Here is a 24,332-nt window from a genome sequence, read left to right on the forward strand (position 1 = left end):
TACGCCAGGCTGATCCGTCGTTGCCGCTACTACACCAGGATACCTGTTGTGTCCGGGAATAACTCCACCCGACTCGTTTACCCTTGGGCCTCAGTTTTGCCGCGGATCCTTGATCCTTTCCCCTTGCTCCTTGCTTTACTCGCGTACCGCCGCTGGACTTACCCACAGGGGGTCCTTAAGCTATTAAACGAAGATCCTTGCTCACTCTCTTTAAAGCCCGCACTTAAGACTGTCGGACTTACCCACGGGGGTCCTTCAGCCTGTACTCCTTATTCCTCCTTATCATTTATTATATATTTTTTTTCTTTTGTTTGTGTTACAGTTTTCCGGTGACGCTTATTCCTCTCTGTCCTCCTCGCACCCGAAAACTTTCTTGCCCAACCTGCCAGACCACGCTCCAGCGGCCTGTCTTTTTCCTCCTCCTCCTGGCCTCTTCCTCGACTTTCTGCCACAGCTCTGGCGGCCAGTTGTGCTCAGGCACCGCTCCTCCGTCTCCTGCCGATTCCGCTCTTTTGAGCACCGGCCTAGGAGGCGTCCTCTCCGGGCAGGAAACCTGCCTCTCCAGCCTCGGCCTCTCCATCGGGGCTGGCCACACCCATGGACCTCGCGTCCATGGCTCCTCCTTCGGATCTTCCTTATCGGTGCGGGGTGGGGGGCCTCGCCGGCTGCCACTTCCGGCTTGGCCACTCCCGTGGCCCCGTCATCCTCCTTATCCGTGCGCCCTGCGCCTCCTTCCTGGCCCAACGGCCACGCCGGGTGGCCCTGCTTTGCTTGCATCTACGGCGCGCCGCTCTTCGGAGCATTGCGGCACGCCCTGCAGCTGCCTCCGCCTTCCATCGACGGACCGCTTCTCTGGCCATTTCTTCTGCCAACCTACCTCTAGCCCTTGCCAGCGACAGGGTGCCGTCCGCCTCCCTCCGGTCCTGGCTCCTCCTCTGTCTCCTGTGCAGTGCCTGCAGCTCCAGACTGGGCCGGTGGTCCTCTTCTTCCACCCTGGCTCTGCCCACTGGCATCGCTCTCTCTCCGTTGGCCCCCTAGGCCATCACCCGGAGGACCCGACTCGTTTACCCTTGTGCCTCAGTTTTGCCGCGGATCCTTGATCCTTTCCCCTTGCTCCTTGCTTGACTCGCGTACCGCCGCTGGACTTACCCACAGGGGGTCCTTAAGCTATTAATCGAAGATCCTTGCTCACTCGCTTTAAAGCCCGCACTTAAGACTGTCGGACTTACCCACGGGGGGTCCTTCAGCCTGTACTCCTAACTCTTCAAGGAAGCTTTCCAACTTGAATGGCAGACTTACCCACGGGGGGTCTTTCACTCACTCTCCCAGCTTCCCTAGAAGACTCGGCCTCGATTCGCTCCAGGGGCCCTCCTTATATAGTGCCAGAGGCGCCCGTTAATCCTTGCGAATCCACTTCCTGCCGTTAATCCTTCGCTCCGGCCGGGACCGTTACGTTCCACGGTGACTCCTCTTTCGCCCTCTTCCGTGCGCGACGCCGTGCTGGTTCCTCTTGCCCCCGCTCGACGCATTTCTCCCTTGATACCTTTCTCTTCTTCCGTATTTCTAAACACAGCAGCGCTGGCCCATCCGACACTGCAGTGCTGACTTGCATGTTCCCCCCCCGCTGTTGCCCCTCTTGCCACCTGTCTTGGTGTGTGGGAGATCTAATCTCCTCACAATATATATATAAAGTTTAGCATATAAGTAGTGTATCCGCAAATACACTTAATGTATCTGCAAATACCCTAGATAACGAATCCTCCATAAAACCAGTATACCCTGCCATACCTATCAAATCATATATAAACAACATTCCAGAGCCTACTGTGGGAATAATTCAAATAGGCTAGACACAAACCCTTTCCCATAGCATTATCATTGGCATCCAGACATAAACATAGACATAAACCATTCACACGCCTTTATCGACGACAGTAGACGTAAACATCAAACCCCTTTTGCTCCAAATTCATAAACAAGTGCCCATCCTGGGAACCTACATGTCAGCATAAAAATCTGACCAATCAAAACTATTCAACCAAAGTCCATCTATGCTTCTATACCATCTATAGTTATAAGAAAATTGAATTTGTAAAATCAGTTTATAATCAACGATCAATCCAATAGGATATCTTTATAACTCATTCTTGAATTTAATAATAAAACTTATAAAATAAAAATCCTAATTTTTATTTTTTTATTTTAAATCGGGAATTAGAACATATAATTTATAATCATTTTCTCATCGCTGTTGTTAGTCGCAAGCCGACTCTTCCCGGCCGCTCGGCTTTAATTTATTTTTGTCATTAAGTTAACGAGCTTTCGCCCGTCCTATGCTAAAAGGCGGGCCCACTTGTACTCTCTATCTCAGTGCATACGCATTCTAAATCGGAACTTTCTAGCACTCCATTTCATATGCAAACAAAATAAACATTTTATAACGTTGTGAAACAAATAATTTTTTGTTATTTTGGAAAAAAGGAAAAAGTCATTGAAAAGCCTCAAGGACCAAACACCCAGATTTCAGCAAAGATTTTTTCATAATAACGGATGGAAGTAAGCAAGCGTGTGGAGCGGTTTTAACTCAAAACAAAAATGAACTCCAACTTCCAATTGATTATGCATCAAGATCGTTTACTAAGGGTGAAAGTAATAAAAGTACAACAGAACAAGAATTGACAGCAATTCATTGGGCAATAACTTTGCAATAATTTATTGAGTTCGTGACGTCACTTTCTTTTATACTTATGTTCGCGTCGCCCGCTCTCGTGCATTCGATCGGCCACCTGCATCTGCCGTCATGCACTAGCGTTTGTCTCGCTCTCTCTCGGGCTCTCTCGGGCTCTCTCGATCGCTCCGCAGCATCAAGCGTTGAGCCGCGCTCCCGCATTTGTATTCTAATTCGGTCTTTACCACCTCGCAGTTGCTTCTATGCATATATCACTTTGTATAAAGCTTTACTGTCAGCTTTACTGTAGACACTTTACTGTCAAGACTGATCATAGACCTTTAATTTACCTGTTTTCAATGACTAATCCAAGCTCTAAGCTAACGCGCATGCGACTTGAGCTGAAAGAATATAATTTCCCTGTGGAATATCTGAAGGGAAAAGACAACTATGTAGCTGATGCGTTATCAAGAATAACCATCAAAGACCTACAAAATATAACTAGAAATATCAATAAAGTCACTACAAGATATCAGAATAGACAGAAAATCCGCGCGAAAAATAAAGAAAAAGAATTGCCTACGAAATCTTTAGATTCAGCTTCTAGGCCCAACGTATATGAAGTCATAAACAATGACGAAGTACGTAAAGTAGTGACATTGCATGTAAAAGATATGTTATGTTTATTTAAACATGGCAGAAAAATTACTGCAAGATTTGATGTTTGCGATTTATGTACCAATGAAATTTTAGACAGCAATATTTGAATCTTTTATTCTGAAGTACGGTCCAATGAAGACGTTCTTTAGGGACATGGGAACAGAATACAAGTGATTCACTAACAGAATACAGTGATATCGGGTAATCTTACCGAATATGTCACTGATGACGAGCTCCGTGAAATGTTCAACCATTTCGGCGAAATTGGAGATATATTTTCAAATGTGGACAAAAAACTTAAAATTCTTTAAGGTTGACTACCATATAATCGTCGAGAAAGCCCAACGCCCTCTTGACGGTTCAATGAGGAAGGGACAGCAATTGTGTGTCCGTTTCGCTCCCAACGCTACTTATTTCGCTTCTCAATCTTTGAGTTATAAAGAAGTCTTCTCCGCCACGGGAACGACTGCCACCTCCGTACCGTTCTTCCATGGTGTCATTGGGGACCTGGTCATTGAGGAAGGGACGGCAATTGTGTGTCTGTTTCGCTTCCAAGGCTACTATTTTGCGAGTAAGAAACCTTACTCCATTTGTGTCCAACGAACTGCTTTACAAGTCATTCGAGATTTTTGAGCCTATCGAGCGGGCTAGCATCACAGTCGATGACCGCGGAAAGCATATCGGTGACCGCATTGTTGGGTTTGCTAATAAGTCATCGGGTACTGCTTGTCTTCGTTTGTACAACGAGAAATGTTTCTTTTTGACTAGGTCACTTCGACCCAGCCTGGTAGAACCGATGGAGGTTAATGGCGATAATGACGGGTTTCCGGAGAAGGCGTTGAACAAGGAGATGCCAGAGTTCAACAATGAACGTAGCATTGGTTTCAGATTTGCAGATATCAACTCGATAGAGCATAAGTAAGGATCGCGATGGAAGCAGTTACATAATATCTACAAGAGTAAGCTTGGTGATATTAATCGCGTGCTTAAAATGGAAGAGGAGAAGTTAGAGACTACCGGTACGAGTCAACCGATAATTAAGGTTGACTACCATATAAACGCCGAGAAAGCCCAACGCCCTCTTGACGGTTCAATGAGAAAGGGACAGCAATGGTGTGTCTGTTTCGCTCCAAACGCATCTTATTTTGCGAGCAAGCATTGGTCCAAAGTAGGTCCAGCAAGGCTTCTCAATCTTTGAGTTATAAAGAAGTCTTCTCCGCCACGGGAACCACTGCCACCCCTCCGTCCCGTTCTTCCATAGTGTCATTGGGGCCACCAGGGCCACCTAAACTTTGGCCACGGTTTCTGTTTTCACGCTGCTGCTGTTGAATATGTGGTTTCCACCACCACCTCCTGAAATATGAGATTAAAAACTCCAATTTACTTGAAGAAAATATTGTTTAACCACCTATAATAATTTCAATAAAATTATTTCGAGTTTTTCCTTAAATCCAAAATTAAAACATGGTATGATCTACTGATTTCAATAAGAAAATAAAAATCTTCCATGGGAAAATGTTTGGAAAAAAATCATAGAAGACCAAAAATTAATGTAGAAAATCTGAGATTTCAACTTTGGATGAGTATTCCAAAGATATGGTAACTGCTAGGTACCAGTTTTTAATATTAGTTGGTACACATACATTTCAAAAATGATACGTACTGGAAACGATGATGGTCATCGCCATTACACGGCCTCAATTCAATATATAATAAAATTTGATCAATTTCTTTCCTTAAGTGTACTGCGGAAACTGTGGGTGATAGAACCTATGTTTGTTCTGGACTTTGGTTCAGGGGTTCAGGGCTTTGGTTCAGGGCTTAAAGGTTATGGAGCAGGTGAAATTATGCGTGGAGATTTTTTGCTGTTGGCTTGTGTAATTTATATTCTAAATCTGAGGAGCAGCGGTGGGTTAATCAGCAGTTTTGTTTTTTATTAATTTGTCCCCCGTTTGCATGCGCTGTATTGGTATTTGTAGCGCTTGCGCTTTGGGGAGCTTTTTTTAGAGCTGCTGCTAGCTCATCTTGCATTTGTGTGCGTTCCCCGCCTTGCCTCTTGCCAGCGAAATGATAAACAAATGCATTGTTCTGAGTCTCTATTGCTAAGCTTTGATTTACTTGTATTTTTCGCACTGATTTGAGCGGCTGCGAGTTTGGTTAGATTGAATCCTCGAATAAAAGCATTAACATTTAATTGAAATTGAATTGTGGAATCGTCATACCTTGCAAATAACTGTTAACCGATTCGAGCGGTCTCAAAATAAGTGTTTGTCACTGAGACTTTGAGCAAAAAGTCTGAGAGCAACCGATTGAGTTGCTCGTATACAAATTTTGCTCGCGCTCAGTCAAAGCACACTTTTTTCTGTTTTCGTTTGGTCTGCTCATTCTAGGTTGTTGAGCTTTAGTTGTTAAGCTTAACTCAAAATAAATGAATTTTAAAGGAAAATATTCATTTTTTAATTAAAATAATCAATATATTAGTTTGAAATTGGAAAATTCACGTTTAAAATTTTAATAAGTTTTTTCGTCAAATTTCATGTACCATGTGCCACTGTGCAGCAAAACGAAAACAAATTATTGAAAAGACTTTTTGCGCTGACTTTTTCAGTCAATCGGTCTTTTACTGAGTCTCTCTGTGCGAGTGTCACACAAATCTCTCATTGAGCGATGTTCGGTAGATGAGAGTTTCATGATTTGCTCATTGTAATTCGTTCAACAGAAAACCGAAACAAAACAAAACAAAGCCTACTGCTCAGAGAGGAACCGAAACGGCATGCTTTGTTTCGGTTGCTCTCGCAAACAGAGCGTAAGCAAAAAAACGGTTAACAGTTATTTGCAAGCTATGGGAATCGTTTATTTATTTGGCCGCTATTAAAAATATTATTAGCTCAACAAAAATCAAAAGCCATATCATTGCCGGGACCGCGGAGCCGGCGGAGCCGAAGTTGATAAACCCTTGCATTTCGATAGCAGCTAATATTATTATATATATATCGTATATATTAGATTTATTCGTTTCTGAGCTTCATTAGCGACTGACTTCAATAAAATATAATAGACTGCACGCAGGCAGACGAACTTAGAAACATAAGTAAGCGACAATTAGTTTACAGTTAAGTACATAACCTAATTCCAACACTACTTCTCAACGCATTATGTCTTCATTACAAAAGTCCTAGTAGACTAATACATTTCTCATGTTTTACTCTATTCAAATTCTTTGTTAATACATCAGCAATCATATTCTCAGTAGATACAAATTCAATATTTATAATTTTACTTTTATACATATCCCTGACATGATGATACTTAATATCAATGTGTTTGCTTCTCGCATGGAACTTTGGATTTTTGGCTAAACATTGTGCACTTTGGTTGTCGCTAAAGACCTGTAACGTTTTAATGCCACCAAACCCGATTTCGGTAATTAGCTTCTTGATGTACATTGCCTCTTTAGCAGCGCCAGACAACGCAATATATTCTGCTTCGGTGCTGCTTAGTGCCACTACGCTCTGCTTCTTCGATTCCCAACTGAAAGCAGCGCCTGCAGCAAAGAACGCCCATCCAGTGTACGACTTCCAGTCTGTCGAGTCGCCTGCCCAATCAGCATCCACGTAACAATGGATATCTCGACCTGTGCGTTTGAAACAAAGTTGTAGCTCCGATGTGCCTCTCAGGTATCTCAGTATACGCTTAGCAGCTGCCTCGTGCTCCCCATGCGGACTTGCATTTCGCTGAGCAAGTTTTACTGTAGAGTGTAGGATATCTGGCCGGGTAGTCATTGCCAGATACATAAGCGATCCAATAAGGGATTGGTACTTGACTTGGTCCACTTGGCTGCATCCTTCATTGTCACATTTGATTTGATGACCAACTTCTAGGGGTATACTATTAGGCTTACAGTCTTGCATTTTATACTCACTAAGAAGTGTCTCAATATATTGTTTGTGACCAATCCTTACTCCACCAGTGTCACCCTCTCGCTCAATTTCCATACCCAGGAAATGTTTCAATGTGCCATTGTCGACCACATCAAACGACTGTGAGATTAGCACCTTGATCTCATTCAGGTCAACTTTGCTCGAACTGGATATGATGAAGTCGTCAACGTACACAACTACAATTCCCATGATGCCTTGAGTATTGCGTATGTACAAACATGGCTCACTCGGACACGGAGTAAAACCAATCTTCAATAGAACGGCATTGAGCTGCTCATTCCATTCTCGCCCACTCTGCTTAAGGACGTACAACGATTTTTGAAGCTTCAGGACCCGTTTTGCGACTTGAGCTGAAAGAATATAATTTCCCTGTGGAATATCTGAAGGGAAAAGACAACTATGTAGCTGATGCGTTATCAAGAATAACCATCAAAGACCTACAAAATATAACTAGAAATATCAATAAAGTCACTACAAGATATCAGAATAGACAGAAAATCCGCGCGAAAAATAAAGAAAAAGAATTGCCTACGAAATCTTTAGATTCAGCTTCTAGGCCCAACGTATATGAAGTCATAAACAATGACGAAGTACGTAAAGTAGTGACATTGCATGTAAAAGATATGTTATGTTTATTTAAACATGGCAGAAAAATTACTGCAAGATTTGATGTTTGCGATTTATGTACCAATGAAATTTTAGACAGCAATATTTGAATCTTTTATTCTGAAGTACGGTCCAATGAAGACGTTCTTTAGGGACATGGGAACAGAATACAAGTGATTCACTAACAGAATACAGTGATATCGGGTAATCTTACCGAATATGTCACTGATGACGAGCTCCGTGAAATGTTCAACCATTTCGGCGAAATTGGAGATATATTTTCAAATGTGGACAAAAAACTTAAAATTCTTTAAGGTTGACTACCATATAATCGTCGAGAAAGCCCAACGCCCTCTTGACGGTTCAATGAGGAAGGGACAGCAATTGTGTGTCCGTTTCGCTCCCAACGCTACTTATTTCGCTTCTCAATCTTTGAGTTATAAAGAAGTCTTCTCCGCCACGGGAACGACTGCCACCTCCGTACCGTTCTTCCATGGTGTCATTGGGGACCTGGTCATTGAGGAAGGGACGGCAATTGTGTGTCTGTTTCGCTTCCAAGGCTACTATTTTGCGAGTAAGAAACCTTACTCCATTTGTGTCCAACGAACTGCTTTACAAGTCATTCGAGATTTTTGAGCCTATCGAGCGGGCTAGCATCACAGTCGATGACCGCGGAAAGCATATCGGTGACCGCATTGTTGGGTTTGCTAATAAGTCATCGGGTACTGCTTGTCTTCGTTTGTACAACGAGAAATGTTTCTTTTTGACTAGGTCACTTCGACCCAGCCTGGTAGAACCGATGGAGGTTAATGGCGATAATGACGGGTTTCCGGAGAAGGCGTTGAACAAGGAGATGCCAGAGTTCAACAATGAACGTAGCATTGGTTTCAGATTTGCAGATATCAACTCGATAGAGCATAAGTAAGGATCGCGATGGAAGCAGTTACATAATATCTACAAGAGTAAGCTTGGTGATATTAATCGCGTGCTTAAAATGGAAGAGGAGAAGTTAGAGACTACCGGTACGAGTCAACCGATAATTAAGGTTGACTACCATATAAACGCCGAGAAAGCCCAACGCCCTCTTGACGGTTCAATGAGAAAGGGACAGCAATGGTGTGTCTGTTTCGCTCCAAACGCATCTTATTTTGCGAGCAAGCATTGGTCCAAAGTAGGTCCAGCAAGGCTTCTCAATCTTTGAGTTATAAAGAAGTCTTCTCCGCCACGGGAACCACTGCCACCCCTCCGTCCCGTTCTTCCATAGTGTCATTGGGGCCACCAGGGCCACCTAAACTTTGGCCACGGTTTCTGTTTTCACGCTGCTGCTGTTGAATATGTGGTTTCCACCACCACCTCCTGAAATATGAGATTAAAAACTCCAATTTACTTGAAGAAAATATTGTTTAACCACCTATAATAATTTCAATAAAATTATTTCGAGTTTTTCCTTAAATCCAAAATTAAAACATGGTATGATCTACTGATTTCAATAAGAAAATAAAAATCTTCCATGGGAAAATGTTTGGAAAAAAATCATAGAAGACCAAAAATTTATGTAGAAAATCTGAGATTTCAACTTTGGATGAGTATTCCAAAGATATGGTAACTGCTAGGTACCAGTTTTTAATATTAGTTGGTACACATACATTTCAAAAATGATACGTACTGGAAACGATGATGGTCATCGCCATTACACGGCCTCAATTCAATATATAATAAAATTTGATCAATTTCTTTCCTTAAGTGTACTGCGGAAACTGTGGGTGATAGAACCTATGTTTGTTCTGGACTTTGGTTCAGGGGTTCAGGGCTTTGGTTCAGGGCTTAAAGGTTATGGAGCAGGTGAAATTATGCGTGGAGATTTTTTGCTGTTGGCTTGTGTAATTTATATTCTAAATCTGAGGAGCAGCGGTGGGTTAATCAGCAGTTTTGTTTTTTATTAATTTGTCCCCCGTTTGCATGCGCTGTATTGGTATTTGTAGCGCTTGCGCTTTGGGGAGCTTTTTTTAGAGCTGCTGCTAGCTCATCTTGCATTTGTGTGCGTTCCCCGCCTTGCCTCTTGCCAGCGAAATGATAAACAAATGCATTGTTCTGAGTCTCTATTGCTAAGCTTTGATTTACTTGTATTTTTCGCACTGATTTGAGCGGCTGCGAGTTTGGTTAGATTGAATCCTCGAATAAAAGCATTAACATTTAATTGAAATTGAATTGTGGAATCGTCATACCTTGCAAATAACTGTTAACCGATTCGAGCGGTCTCAAAATAAGTGTTTGTCACTGAGACTTTGAGCAAAAAGTCTGAGAGCAACCGATTGAGTTGCTCGTATACAAATTTTGCTCGCGCTCAGTCAAAGCACACTTTTTTCTGTTTTCGTTTGGTCTGCTCATTCTAGGTTGTTGAGCTTTAGTTGTTAAGCTTAACTCAAAATAAATGAATTTTAAAGGAAAATATTCATTTTTTAATTAAAATAATCAATATATTAGTTTGAAATTGGAAAATTCACGTTTAAAATTTTAATAAGTTTTTTCGTCAAATTTCATGTACCATGTGCCACTGTGCAGCAAAACGAAAACAAATTATTGAAAAGACTTTTTGCGCTGACTTTTTCAGTCAATCGGTCTTTTACTGAGTCTCTCTGTGCGAGTGTCACACAAATCTCTCATTGAGCGATGTTCGGTAGATGAGAGTTTCATGATTTGCTCATTGTAATTCGTTCAACAGAAAACCGAAACAAAACAAAACAAAGCCTACTGCTCAGAGAGGAACCGAAACGGCATGCTTTGTTTCGGTTGCTCTCGCAAACAGAGCGTAAGCAAAAAAACGGTTAACAGTTATTTGCAAGCTATGGGAATCGTTTATTTATTTGGCCGCTATTAAAAATATTATTAGCTCAACAAAAATCAAAAGCCATATCATTGCCGGGACCGCGGAGCCGGCGGAGCCGAAGTTGATAAACCCTTGCATTTCGATAGCAGCTAATATTATTATATATATATCGTATATATTAGATTTATTCGTTTCTGAGCTTCATTAGCGACTGACTTCAATAAAATATAATAGACTGCACGCAGGCAGACGAACTTAGAAACATAAGTAAGCGACAATTAGTTTACAGTTAAGTACATAACCTAATTCCAACACTACTTCTCAACGCATTATGTCTTCATTACAAAAGTCCTAGTAGACTAATACATTTCTCATGTTTTACTCTATTCAAATTCTTTGTTAATACATCAGCAATCATATTCTCAGTAGATACAAATTCAATATTTATAATTTTACTTTTATACATATCCCTGACATGATGATACTTAATATCAATGTGTTTGCTTCTCGCATGGAACTTTGGATTTTTGGCTAAACATTGTGCACTTTGGTTGTCGCTAAAGACCTGTAACGTTTTAATGCCACCAAACCCGATTTCGGTAATTAGCTTCTTGATGTACATTGCCTCTTTAGCAGCGCCAGACAACGCAATATATTCTGCTTCGGTGCTGCTTAGTGCCACTACGCTCTGCTTCTTCGATTCCCAACTGAAAGCAGCGCCTGCAGCAAAGAACGCCCATCCAGTGTACGACTTCCAGTCTGTCGAGTCGCCTGCCCAATCAGCATCCACGTAACAATGGATATCTCGACCTGTGCGTTTGAAACAAAGTTGTAGCTCCGATGTGCCTCTCAGGTATCTCAGTATACGCTTAGCAGCTGCCTCGTGCTCCCCATGCGGACTTGCATTTCGCTGAGCAAGTTTTACTGTAGAGTGTAGGATATCTGGCCGGGTAGTCATTGCCAGATACATAAGCGATCCAATAAGGGATTGGTACTTGACTTGGTCCACTTGGCTGCATCCTTCATTGTCACATTTGATTTGATGACCAACTTCTAGGGGTATACTATTAGGCTTACAGTCTTGCATTTTATACTCACTAAGAAGTGTCTCAATATATTGTTTGTGACCAATCCTTACTCCACCAGTGTCACCCTCTCGCTCAATTTCCATACCCAGGAAATGTTTCAATGTGCCATTGTCGACCACATCAAACGACTGTGAGATTAGCACCTTGATCTCATTCAGGTCAACTTTGCTCGAACTGGATATGATGAAGTCGTCAACGTACACAACTACAATTCCCATGATGCCTTGAGTATTGCGTATGTACAAACATGGCTCACTCGGACACGGAGTAAAACCAATCTTCAATAGAACGGCATTGAGCTGCTCATTCCATTCTCGCCCACTCTGCTTAAGGACGTACAACGATTTTTGAAGCTTCAGGACCCGTTTTGGAAACTGTTTGTCAAAAAAACCTTCAGGCTGCCGCATATATACCTCGTCTTGCAAGTAACTGTTGAGGTATGCTGACGACACGTCCATCTGATGCAGAAACATTTTATATTCCACGGCCAGGGCGATGACAAGTCTAATTGTTGAATATCTAGCAACTGGAGAAAAAGTTTCGAAATAATTAATACCTAGGCGCTGTGCGCACCCTTTAGCAACCAGTCGTGATTTAAACGTCTCGACGTTGCCAAACTTGTCTCGTTTAACTGCAAATACCCATTTGCATCCAATGGTCTTCTGGCCTTCGGGTAAGTCAACTAATGACCACGTACCATTGGCTTTCAAACTATTCATCTCCTTCTGAATCGATGCCTTCCATTTGTCTCCATGCTCTGAGCTTAGTGCCATGCTGTAACTACTCGGTACTGAGACATCCTCAGTTGTCAGGATATTTAGCATGGTATATTGCTTCTTCGGGCGTCCAGGTAGCCCAGTGAGTATCATCTTTGGTCGTCCTGGTCCTCTTCTAGCCTCAACATCTTGAGGTTGCTGTTCCGTAGACGATAAAATGCTAGAACTCACCTCAGGTTCTACTTGCAAACACTCATCAACTGGAGTTTCACATTGGAGTTCAACGATCATCACGGGCTGTGATGACTCTTCTTTTCTCAAAATTATATAAGCGGTATGCCTTTGACAATTCTGCATATCCTACCAAAATATGCTCTTCACCCTTTGGAGAAAATTTCCTCTTTCGCATCTTGTTAAGAACAATGGTCTTCGCACCGAAAACTCGCAAGTGCCCTACGCAAGGTTTTCTGCCAGTCCATACTTCAAAAGGGGTATACCATGTAAATTTGACGTCTCTGCGCGCTTTCTCAAGTAGGATGCAGTCTTGATAGCTTCTGCCCAGAAACTTTCATTGAGTCCAGCCTGTACCACCATACTACGCGCCATTTCAACCAAGGTTCTGTTTGCGCGCTCAGCTACACCATTCTGTTGCGGTGTGTATGGCACTGATCCATTCTCAATTCCATTGTCAATCAAAAACTGCTCGAATGCCCTACTCAAGTACTCTCGGCCGTTATCGCTTCTCAAGACTTTCAACCTTTTACCGGTTTGATTCTCAGCAAGTGTCTTAAATTCTTTAAATTTTTCTAAAATCTCATCCCGTGATTTTAAGAAGTATACAAACACATATCTAGATTTATCATCAATAAATGTTGCAAAATATCGTGCACCTCCAATAGATGCTTGATTAACCGGACCACATATGTCTGTGTGCACCAAACCAAGAATGTCTTTTGCGCGGCTCTCACTGGCCTTTGGAAATTTCTTTCCGCTGATTTTGCATTTCGCACATATTTCACACACATCATGGTTCTCAAAGTTCGACTTTAGGCCGTTCACCATATGTTCCTTAACCATTTTGTTAAGGCTCCCGAAATTTAAATGTACAAATCTACTGTGCCATAATTGTGGTGTCGTCACCCGCGTAATATTAAAACACTTATTATTTTCGCTTTCAAATATAAACAAACCGTTTTGTCTCTTGGCAGTCAATATAACCGTGCCGTCGTTCTCAATTACACTTGCGTTATCTCTTGTAAATGTAACATTAAGTCCATTGTCAATCGCTTTTGACACCGACATAAAATTACACTGCAGGTGTTTCACGTACAGCACATCCATTAATGTAATACCGCAATTTTTCCAGATTACACGTACACTGCCACGGCCTTCTGACTCAACAAATTTATTGTCAGCTAAGAGTATACGCTCTTTATGTTCTTTAAAGTTAGTAAACCGCGATTTTTCACAACATAAATGAGCTGTGGCCCCACTGTCCAAACACCACATCTTTCGACTAATTTCGTTCGGCTGCTCACTTAGACAAACGCTGGAGTATGATTTCTCACTTCTCCCATTCTCCGTTTCTTTCTTAGAGTCATTTCGTTTTTTGCAGTTTGCAGCTTTGTGGCCGTATTGCCTGCACGACCAACACTCTAACGACTTTCTCGCATTCGATTGGCGCCCGAAATTTTTTCTGTTCTTTGTGTTATCTCTGGTTTTCTCATTTACGGTGCCCGCTGAATATGCAGTTTTTTCAACGGCTTCTTCATACACCTCGATTCCTGTATGCCGTTCACCTTCTTCTAGAAGCTTCGACTTCACTTGTTCAAACGAAGGCAGTTTATCACGCGTCTGCATAGCAACAACGAAAAGTTCGAATGATTTGGGCAAACTCGATAGAATCATTATTACTTTCACTGGATCAGATAGCACAATATCCAATTCACAAATATCCAATTCCAATTATCTCAACAAATTCGTTGACGAATTGTAACACACTCCCGCCTTGTTGCAATTTTAGCCCTAACAATCTTCTATAAAGTTGAAATTGTTGGACAGGGCCATCCGGCATATGCAACTCTTTTAGTTTAGTCCACATTTCGCGGGAGGTCATACACTTTTTCACTTGTGTCATTTGCGCCCCCGTCATGTTCATTACTATGTATGCTCGAGCCTTTTTATCAGTTTTAATCCATTTGACTAAATCGGCACCGTCTTCTGGTTTAACCAGATCACCACTGACCACATCCCAGAGGTCTGACGCTATCAGGAAACTCTCCATGGTCATGCACCATACATCATAGTTACTTTCATTTAATTTTTCAATTTGCCACGATACACTCATTTTTGCAAATTCGAGTCACTTTTCGGAATGTTCAGAAATTTTAGGTTACACGCAGTTTATACGCACTCTGGGCCCATAACCTATTAGATTTATTCGTTTCTGAGCTTCATTAGCGACTGACTTCAATAAAATATAATAGACTGCACGCAGGCAGACGAACTTAGAAACATAAGTAAGCGACAATTAGTTTACAGTTCAGTACATAACCATCCACATAGTGCGTTGTACACTCATGTATAAATTTATAATTCCAACAGTATATAGTTGATCCTTATGAAAGTTTCACCATCAAATCACTTTTCTACAAAAAATGTTGGAAACACCTTGACGTCCTCTTTCTGCCATGCCGCACAGGCGGCCGAATGGCGAGGTTCGCTCCGCTTTTGAGACTCACTACGTTTCAAAGATTCACTCTGCTTCTTCTGGCTGAGCGCCACAATTCTCTGCTTCCTCTGCGCGCGCCGCTCAAATCACGCCTCGCTGCCATCTAACTTGTACGCCAAGACCCTTGACCTAATGAATCAAAAACAACTACGTCAGGCTCACACGACCATGACCTAACCTCATGACTTACCTCGCTTCTGCGATCCGCGGCCTGCCTCAACTTAAATCCGCGTAGGCCGGCAAACGGCCGCTTGTGGCCTTTTGATTGATGCCGGTCCCACGTCAGCTTCTTAAACGCGATGATCCCTCAGAAGGTAAACCTTCGCTCTAGCACTTTTTTGAACTTCTCGATATCTGTGGTTAAAACGCTAAAAAAAGCTGCTCCCACGCGGTTTTTCTAACCTACGCTTTAAGTTTGTTGCCAGATCGTCAGAACCCCCTGTGGAATAGCTAATTATGGTCCTACTATGCGATCGGGCTGCCACGTAGGCCACTTTCCCACCGCCTCGGGTTGTCACCCCAGCCGAACTATCGCCGACGTTACAAAGCTCAACAGGTGGTAAAACATTATATTTATTATAATTATATAAAAAATATTAATTATAATTATAATATAATTATTTTCATAAATTTTTTAGTCATTTGATAGCGTTTCAAATAAATTTATCCAAAGGGTGGTTTCAAATTGTTTGCGCATGTCCACAGCTCCGTTCTCACGCGTTTCCTACTCCGTCTTCTTACGTCTTCTGCAAAATCTAAAAAATTTTAATTTAATCAAATTTATCAATCAATTTAGTCTGTTTAAGTTGCATTCATTAAAATTTAAAAGAAAAAAAATGAAATTTTACAATAATTAAATATGTAATACATATTATACATATAATATACATGTACGTGTTCATGTAATACATATTGTGTATTAGACATCTGCATGATTACTTTCATAACATACGTCTAACAGAGTACATTCGAATCGAATAGAATGAATTGAGTGGAATTGTGGAAATTAAATGACATTGTATGAGTGTAAGCTTGTGTTCCTCTCGTAATTTTAGACGTTAAACGAAATGACAGAGAATGAACGAAACGAAAAGTGAAATGAGAAATTTGTCAATGTCATGTATATCCGAATCTTTCGAGTTGTTTCTTATGATTCGGGTAAATTTCTTTCTGAGAGCTGCAGCAAAAAGACGGAAATATGGTCAACCAATTTATGAAAGAAGCAGACGAGCCTGTTTTTTTTCTAACTCAGAAAATATCAACAAAATAATGTCTTTGCATTCCAATTTAAATTAGTTATAAGTTATCGTTAATTTAAAAATAAATAAAAGAAAAAACCATATATATAAAGCCTTTCGGACTCGAAGAAAATTCCCTGCATTTAATTTGTTTTTATTTCCTTTTATTTACATTTACAACTCGAATCATTCAAATGAAACATCTGTGTTTTCAACGTTCTCAATTCACTCAATTCGTTTCCTTTTATCAAGTGATTGTGCAAATGAGTAAGCGTAAGAAACCCAACCCTTTCACATCATGTTGGCTTTGCTCTCAAATTCATTCAACTCATTTTTAGCATTGTGCATTTGAATGTGGGTTTTTTGCCACTCATGCAGATGTCTATTGTGTATATACACTAGTATATATTTTTAACATAGTCACTTCAAATTTATAAAAACTAAATTTTTTTTTCAGTTCAATTAATAGTTCAAAAATATTTGGTATTATTATTTTAGAAAGTATTTTGAAATAAAAAGTACAGTGCAAACAGAGAAAACTCTGTAGATTTGAAACTGAGCGAGTGCAGACGGAGATTCTACATATTGATTTTTTCCTTACTAATGAAGAGTATATATACTTTATAGGGTATGTGTGATATTGCTACATTAACATCTGGACAAAATGACCAGGGTAAAGGTGTAGAAATTATAAAGCTAATCCTATATTTTATAGTTATATACTAACCTTGTTGCAGGAGCTCTGTTTCCATTTCAATCTCTAACTTCTCCTCTTCCATATTAAGCACGCGATTAAGATCACCCAGCTTACTCTTTTTGTTATCATGTAACTGCTTCCACCGCGATCCGTACTTATGCTCTACCGAGTTGATATCTGCAAATCTGAGACCAATGCTACGTTCATTGCTGAACTCTGGCATCTCCTTGTTCAACGCCTTCTCCTTAAACCCTGCATTATCGTCATTAACCTCCATCGGTTCTACCAGACAGGGTCGAAGTGACCTAGTCAAAAAGAAACATTTCTCGTTGCACAAACGAAGACAAGCACTAGCCGATGACTTATTAGGAAAACCCAACAATGCGGTCACCGAGATGCTTTTCGCGGTCATCGACTGTGATGCTAGCCCGCTCGATAGCCTCAAAAATCTCGAACTGACATCTCCCGTAAGATTACCGGAGATGTCACTGACATCTCCTGTAAGATTACCGGTAGGAGTCTTCTAAGGTTGACTACCATATAAACGTCGAGAAAGTCCAACGCACTCTTGACGGTTCAATGAGGAAGGGACAGCAATTGTGTGCCTGTTTCGCTCAGAACGCTACTTATTTTGCGAGTAAGAATTGGTCCAAGATAGGTCCAGCAATGCTTCTCAATCTTTGAGTTATAAAGAAGTCTTATCCGCCACGGGAACGACTGCCACCTCCGTACCGTTCTTCCATGGTGTCATTGGGGCCCTGCTCATTGAGGAATGGACGGTAATTGTGTCTCTGTTTCGCTCCCAACGCTACTATTTTGCGAGTAAAAAACCTTACTCCATTTGTGTCCAACGAACTGCTTTACAAGTCCTTCGAGATTTTTGAGCCTATCGAGCGGGCTAGCATCACAGACGATGACCGCGGAAAGCATCTCGGTGACCGCATTGTTGGGTTTTGCTAATAAGTCATCGGCTAGTGCTTGTCTTCGTTTGTGCAACGAGAAATATTTCTTTTTGACTAGGTCACTTCAACCCAACCTGGTAGAACCGATGGAGGTTAATGGCGATAATGACGGGTTTAAGGAGAAGGCGTTGAACAAGGAGATGCCAGAGTTCAGCAATGAACGTAGCATTGGTTTCAGATTTGGAGATATCAACTCGATAGAGCATAAGTAAGGATCGCGATGGAAGCAGTTCATGATATCTACAAGAGTAAGCTGGGTGATATTAATCGCGTGCTTAAAATGGAAGAGGAGAAGTTAGAGACTACCGGTACGAGTCAACCGATAATTAAGGTTGACTACCATATAAACGCCGAGAAAGCCCAACGCCCTCTTGACGGTTCAATGAGAAAGGGTCAGCAATGGTGTGTCTGTTTCGCTCCAAACGCATCTTATTTTGCGAGTAAGAATTGGTCCAAGGTAGGTCCAGTGCTTCTCAATATTTGAGTTATAAAGAAGTCTTCTCCGCCACGGGAACCACTGCCACCTCCGTCCCGTTCTTCCATAGTGTCATTGGGGCCACCAGGGCCACCTGAACTTTGGCCACGGTTTCTGTTTTCACGCCGCTGCTGTTAAATATGTTGTTGGTTTCCACCACCACCTCCTCCGCCACCACCTTGGTTGGAGCCGCCGCCACCGCCTCTGCCGCTATCGTTTTTACCAGCACCACCTACTCCAGGACCTTCCAAACCTTGTCCTTGACCCTGCTGCCCCTGGCCTTGGCCTTGCCCTTGGTTTTCATTTTGATTCGGTTGATTCTGATTAGCCGGGGGTGTATTGTTTTGTTTTTCGGGTCCATTTCCTGCATCCGGTTTTGATGCTTCATTAGAGGATTTCTGGTGAGTATACAATATATACTCAGTCATATATGGTCCATCAGCAATGCTGATCTTTGTGATCTTTGTGAACTATGTCTAGTGCTATTGATGAACCATAGAAAATTTTTGTATGGTAAACAAGAAAGGAAACCTAACTTCGAATGGAAACAGAGTTTCCAGGGTCAGAGACGCCTCCTTCATTGCGTTGCACACTTTTGACCAAAATTTTAAGGGCAAGGGTATAAAAGCTTTTTTAAATATAAATGTTTTAGGGTGTTCGTTTTTATGTAGTATTTGTTATATATACTTTGTAGGATTGGAGGTGTGTCGTTTACTTCATTGCACACATTTGAAAAAAAAATGAATCAAGAATATACTTGATAAAATCAGAAATTACTCTTTCAGTTTCTTGCAAAATTTTAATCAATATTATAAAATCTAAAATTTAAAATTTTTTTTTACAATCGTGCATTTTTTGCAATTTATAAAAATATATAGTTATAGTTCCGTGCAGAACTATTATAGCTTTTGCACCAAATATTGTGCGAAATTAAACTTTGAACAACCCTGCCTTATCGCAACATATCTTTTCTTTCTAATCCATTGGTCTAATAAGACATGTACAGCAACTTTCTATTAATTAATTAGTTGATATTACTAAAATTTTGTAATGAAAACATAATTTCATGTAATATATATACATATATAAAAAAAGTCGTTTTAGTTACACCACTAATAACTCAAGAACGGCAGAACAGATTTGGCTGAAAATTGGTAGGGAGGTAGCTTAGAGCCAGGAGACGGACATAGGATACTTTTTAACCCGTTCGACAGCGTTCCCGTGTGACTTGACATGAAACGTCAGTCACTATAAAACGTGGTACAACAAAAAAGAATCAGGCTTAGAATAACAAAACGCAAATGACAGCCATGTAATTGACGTTATCATGGAAGCAGCAGAAAGGCGTGGAGTCAGGCTTGAAAATCAACAGCAATAGATTTAATTCGCTTGCAAAGACATGAACACGATAGGGCAAGGTCTGTTGAATTCCATGCACAGATAACAGTAGATCGAAATCAGCAATTTCCTGCATTTCGATATGATCCAGCTGTTGATTATAGCTCCAGTCGCCATGTCGTCATTGGCCAGATGAGCCATGTCCGCACTTGCTGCCAGGCTCTGAAGTTTAATGAAATGAAAGAAATGTGTTGTTCTGGCGGGAAAATCAAATTACGTCAACTTGAAACACCACCAGAGCCACTGCGAACTCTGCTTGCTGGAACCACTGCTGAATCGAAGCATTTCCTATTAAATATTAGGAAATATAATTCATGCTTACAAATGACGTCTTTTGGTTCGTAAATTGTAACTGACGAATTCATGCCAACTTTCAAAATCATATCACAAAGCTGGCGCCCTGCTCCCGTTCCCAGACAGTGAACATAAATTTCTTCAAATGTACTTCAACATCAGGTATGGGAAAAGAACTGCGAGCATGTAAACTCATTGTTTGGGATGAATGTACCAAGGCACACAAAAAAGCGTATCTGTCGTGTTCTTCATTTCTTGATCGTCCAACCACAATACGGCATAGAGAAGCATGGCAGGGTACAGCTAGTTTGTTGATAAAAGTCACAATTACCAAGCCAATCACGTATAGAACTTAAAGGCCGTTTTAATTGAGCTATACCTAAACAAATTTTACTAAGGCGAGCATTTCATTTTAATATTTGAATATAATTATACCCTTACCCTTATAATTTTGGTCAAAAGTGTGCAACGCAGTGAAGGAGACATCTCCGACCCTATAAAGTATACACTATAATATATACATATTCTTGATCCGGATCACCTCCTGACTCGATATAAGCATATCCGTCTGTCCTTCTGTCTGTCCGTCCGTCTGTCTGTCGGTTTTTACGCAAACTAGTCTCTCAGTTTTTGTGCTCTCGAGTTGAAACTTTGCACATATCCATCTTTTTTTTGCAGGTAGTATATAAGTCGGAACGGACGGGTTCGGTCGACTATATCCTATAGCTGCCATGGGAAGCAAAGGAAAGACTATCAGAATAAAGTCTACGGAGCTTGCAACGTAGGCCCCGACAGTTCTGATAGGTAAGATTGATAGAAGATTTTAGTTTTTTGAAGAGTCGGATTGGACAGATGTTGGGAGCTTGACTCCAGCAGGCTTCGAATTTTTTTTCTTACCTTACTCAGCTAATGCTCTTGTACAAATATGTCCTCTGGCCAGAAGTCAGGCGAACATATCGTCACAAACATCGGCACTGGCACACGTATCATGAAGGATGACATGCGCCTCGAGTAGGAGTATTTAAATTTCCTAATGTCTTCCACTCTAATAACGGCCTTGGTTTTGGCTTTGATATAAGCCGAGATATCAATCTCCGAGGTATCGGGGGCTAGCCGTGACACAAATATTTGTCTAACAGGTGGTATTACCTGTAATGGTTTTGGTGCCACGGTCGGTAATACCGCGGTATCAGTCCGTTCCGGGGATCCGGGCAGCGGGTTACCATTTCTAGTGGAAGCTATGGGGGTTAATTCAAGGGTATTCCTGGGAATCACTTGGAGTGATGCCATGGAGGAAAAAGCAGACAAGTTAGGCTCTTGGACATGCATCTTGGACAGCTCGGCACCCACTGCAGCAATAATGGAGGCCAACACGGCGGGATATGGCATCCGAGACAGATGCAGTAAGGCCAGCACAATGGAATAACCTTAACTGCAAGGGTATGTCAACTTCGGCTCCGCCCGAAGTTAGCTTTCCTTTCTTGTTTTAAATTAGAAATGAACTTTTATTCAAACAAATATAAAACAAAATGAATCACTATCATTTATACCAATACACAAATTTTATTCCGTTCTATACTCAATGAGTATTACCACTAACCAAACAACATATGTTGAGTCTGAATGACTCCAATATACTCCATATAAAAAATATGGAGTATACCTTTTCAGCTTTTAGTTTATTTATTTAAAAATAAAATCCAAATAAAAAAAGGGCTTAAAAAGTAAAATATTGGCTCAACTAGGACTCGAACTCATGCCCTCCGTGTAAGGGACCACAACGCTCTCCACTCGGCTAACCTCGAACTTTGTTACTTGATGGCAAATTATGATGTAATTCTGCATTGTGTTTCAGTGTCTCATGTCTTAATAAGAAGACTCACAAATGCACAATTTTACGAGTAAAAAGCGTTATATGCATATGCCCCCATTGAACATGTAAAGCAAAAAATAAAACCCTGCTTTACTTAAATTACAGCCACCATCGTTTTTGGGCCAACTCATGGATTAAAAGCTATAAAAAACTAGACAATTCAACTCCACCAATACTTTTCTAATATTTATTATTTTATATCTCACACACAAAATAAAGTGTTACATTCAAATTCGGCTTCGCTCGAAGTTAGCTTTCCTTTCTTGTTTTTTGATACCCTTGCAGAGGGTATTATAATTTTGGTCAAAAGTGTGCAACGCAGTGAAGGAGACATCACCGACCCTATAAAGTATATATATTCTTGATCAAGATCGCCTCCTGAGTTGATATGAGCAAGTCCGTCTGTCCGTCTGCCTGTCTTTATGTTTCTACGCACACTAGTCTCTCCGTTTTAAAGCTATCGAGTTGAAACTTTGCACACGTAATTATTTCCTTTGCAGGCAGTATATAAGTCGAAACGGCCGGGATCAGTCGACTATAACCTATAGGTGCCATATAACTGATTGATCGGAAATGCCATAACTTCGTTGTTTATCAAGTTAGAAGGATGAGAGTTTCAATGGATTCCAGTTTGGGCAAAATAATTGGATATGCCAAATTTCATAGGGATCGGCCGACTATATACGATACGCTATATATCTAATTATATAAGATGCGTGTCGCCACCTTGCGGACTGCGACTCAACTGCAAGGCTATATAAACTCCGGCCGCGCCCGAATTTAGCTTTCTTTTCTTGCTTGTTTTGTAATAATTTATTATATAGTGAACCTCTCATAAGGAGAGGCCTAATGAGAGACCTAATCTGTTAATTTGTTTAATGTGTAAAGTCCCAGTCTAACTTAAAAAACACCAAAGTTATGGCATTTCCGATCAATCAGTTACGTGTCAGCTATAGGATTTAGTTGACCGATCTCGGCCGTTCCGACTTATGTACTACCTGCAAGAAAAAGAAGGATGTGTGCAAAGTTTCAACTAGATAGCTCTAAAACTGAGAGACAAGTTTGCGTAGAAGCCGACAGACAGACGGACATGCTTATATCGATTCAGGAGGTGATTCTGATCAAGAATATATATACTTTATAGGGTCGGAGATGTCTCCTTTACTGCTTATATTCTTATTCGGCACGTGCCTGATTTTGTTTGTTTTTTTGGCTGATTTAGTTTGTTTTTCTTGCAATTGCCGAACAAGAATATTTTTTAAATGCAATTTTGTTCACCTATATAGCACATTTTCGTCACAAAAATTTATATAAGATATTTTTGTTTTCGCATGCAGGTTCGTCACCGGTATTTTACATCGTCAAGAGGTTTTTTTTATATTATTAATCAATAAACTTACATTTGGATTATTTTGATTCTGTCCCTAAAAATTGTGACGATTCAAATTTCCTCCGCGGTTCCGGTTGCGACTCGCAGCAGATCCACCCTCATTAGGCAAATTCCTAATTTTTTGGGTTTTCATTGCAAATACATTTTTTTTTTAAATCTTTTTGGAGCAAATACAGACAAACTTTCTCAAAATAGTACTTACAATGAATGAAACCTACTGACCTACTTGATTACAAGGAATTCGCAAACTCGATTGGGGAGAGAGTCATACAAGTTTTTCAGATAGTCCAATTTTATTGTTTTATACTGTGAATTAAATCCTCCTTAATAGCATTTTGCTTGCAACCCTCGTACACCTACCATCCCCAGGGATGGTTAGCCAGGGGATGGTTAGCTAACCATCCCCAGATGTTTTCTATTATGTGCAAGTCTGGGGAGTATGGGGACAACTCCAGGACACCGACATTTTCCTTTTTGCAAATGTAAATAAATTGAAATAAAAACAAATTAAACGCAGTGAATTTTTTTCGAGTCCGAAAAGGCTTTATATTTATGATTTTTTATTTTATTTATTTCTAAATTAACGCTAACTTACAACTAATTTAAATTGGAATGCAAACACATTCTTTTTTTTTTTTTCTGAGTTAGGCTATTTGACAACGCTTCTCTGTTTTTAAATTTCTTGCGTTTGAAAAGGAAATTAAGGGACACCATCTCAAGGGACACCCAAACTGCTTGCAACTGCCATCATGAAACAATGGTGAAACG

General features: G+C 40.8%; 1 protein-coding gene across 3 annotated transcripts; it reads right to left on the bottom strand.

The window, feature by feature from the left end:
• Positions 1 to 15,794: 15,794 nt before the first annotated feature.
• On the bottom strand, positions 15,795 to 23,956 carry LOC116654474 (protein no-on-transient A-like). Of its 3 annotated transcripts, XR_004311236.2 has the most exons (3): positions 23,575 to 23,806; positions 20,330 to 20,604; positions 19,962 to 20,266 (listed from the first exon to the last, which is right to left on the bottom strand). XR_004311236.2 is itself a non-coding variant. In XM_032455716.2 (2 exons), the coding sequence occupies exons 1-2, from the start codon at positions 17,582 to 17,584 to the stop codon at positions 15,901 to 15,903; spliced, it is 474 nt and encodes a 157-aa protein (XP_032311607.1). In that variant the 5' UTR covers positions 17,585 to 17,806; the 3' UTR covers positions 15,795 to 15,900. The 3 variants fall into 3 exon arrangements, 1 of the variants encoding a protein (XP_032311607.1); XR_004311235.2 differs by lacking the exons at positions 19,962 to 20,266; positions 20,330 to 20,604 and adding an exon at positions 15,795 to 15,992 and having other exon boundaries at positions 23,575 to 23,956; XM_032455716.2 differs by lacking the exons at positions 19,962 to 20,266; positions 20,330 to 20,604; positions 23,575 to 23,806 and adding exons at positions 15,795 to 15,992; positions 17,203 to 17,806.
• Between the last annotated feature and the right edge of the window lie 376 nt (positions 23,957 to 24,332).

This window comes from Drosophila ananassae, unplaced genomic scaffold, assembly GCF_017639315.1.
Source record: "Drosophila ananassae strain 14024-0371.13 unplaced genomic scaffold, ASM1763931v2 tig00000161, whole genome shotgun sequence".
NCBI lineage: Eukaryota > Metazoa > Arthropoda > Insecta > Diptera > Drosophilidae > Drosophila > Drosophila ananassae.

Excerpts from the sequence above, each read along its gene's own strand:
- LOC116654474 (XM_032455716.2), bottom strand. The coding sequence starts at position 17,584 with ATGACCGCGAAAAGCATCTCGGTGACCGCATTGTTGGGTTTTCCTAAT. Across the intron at positions 15,993-17,202 it reads AACAGAGCTCCTGCAACAAG|ATTTTGCAGAAGACGTAAGA; the intron begins GTTAGTATATAA and ends AAAATTTTTTAG.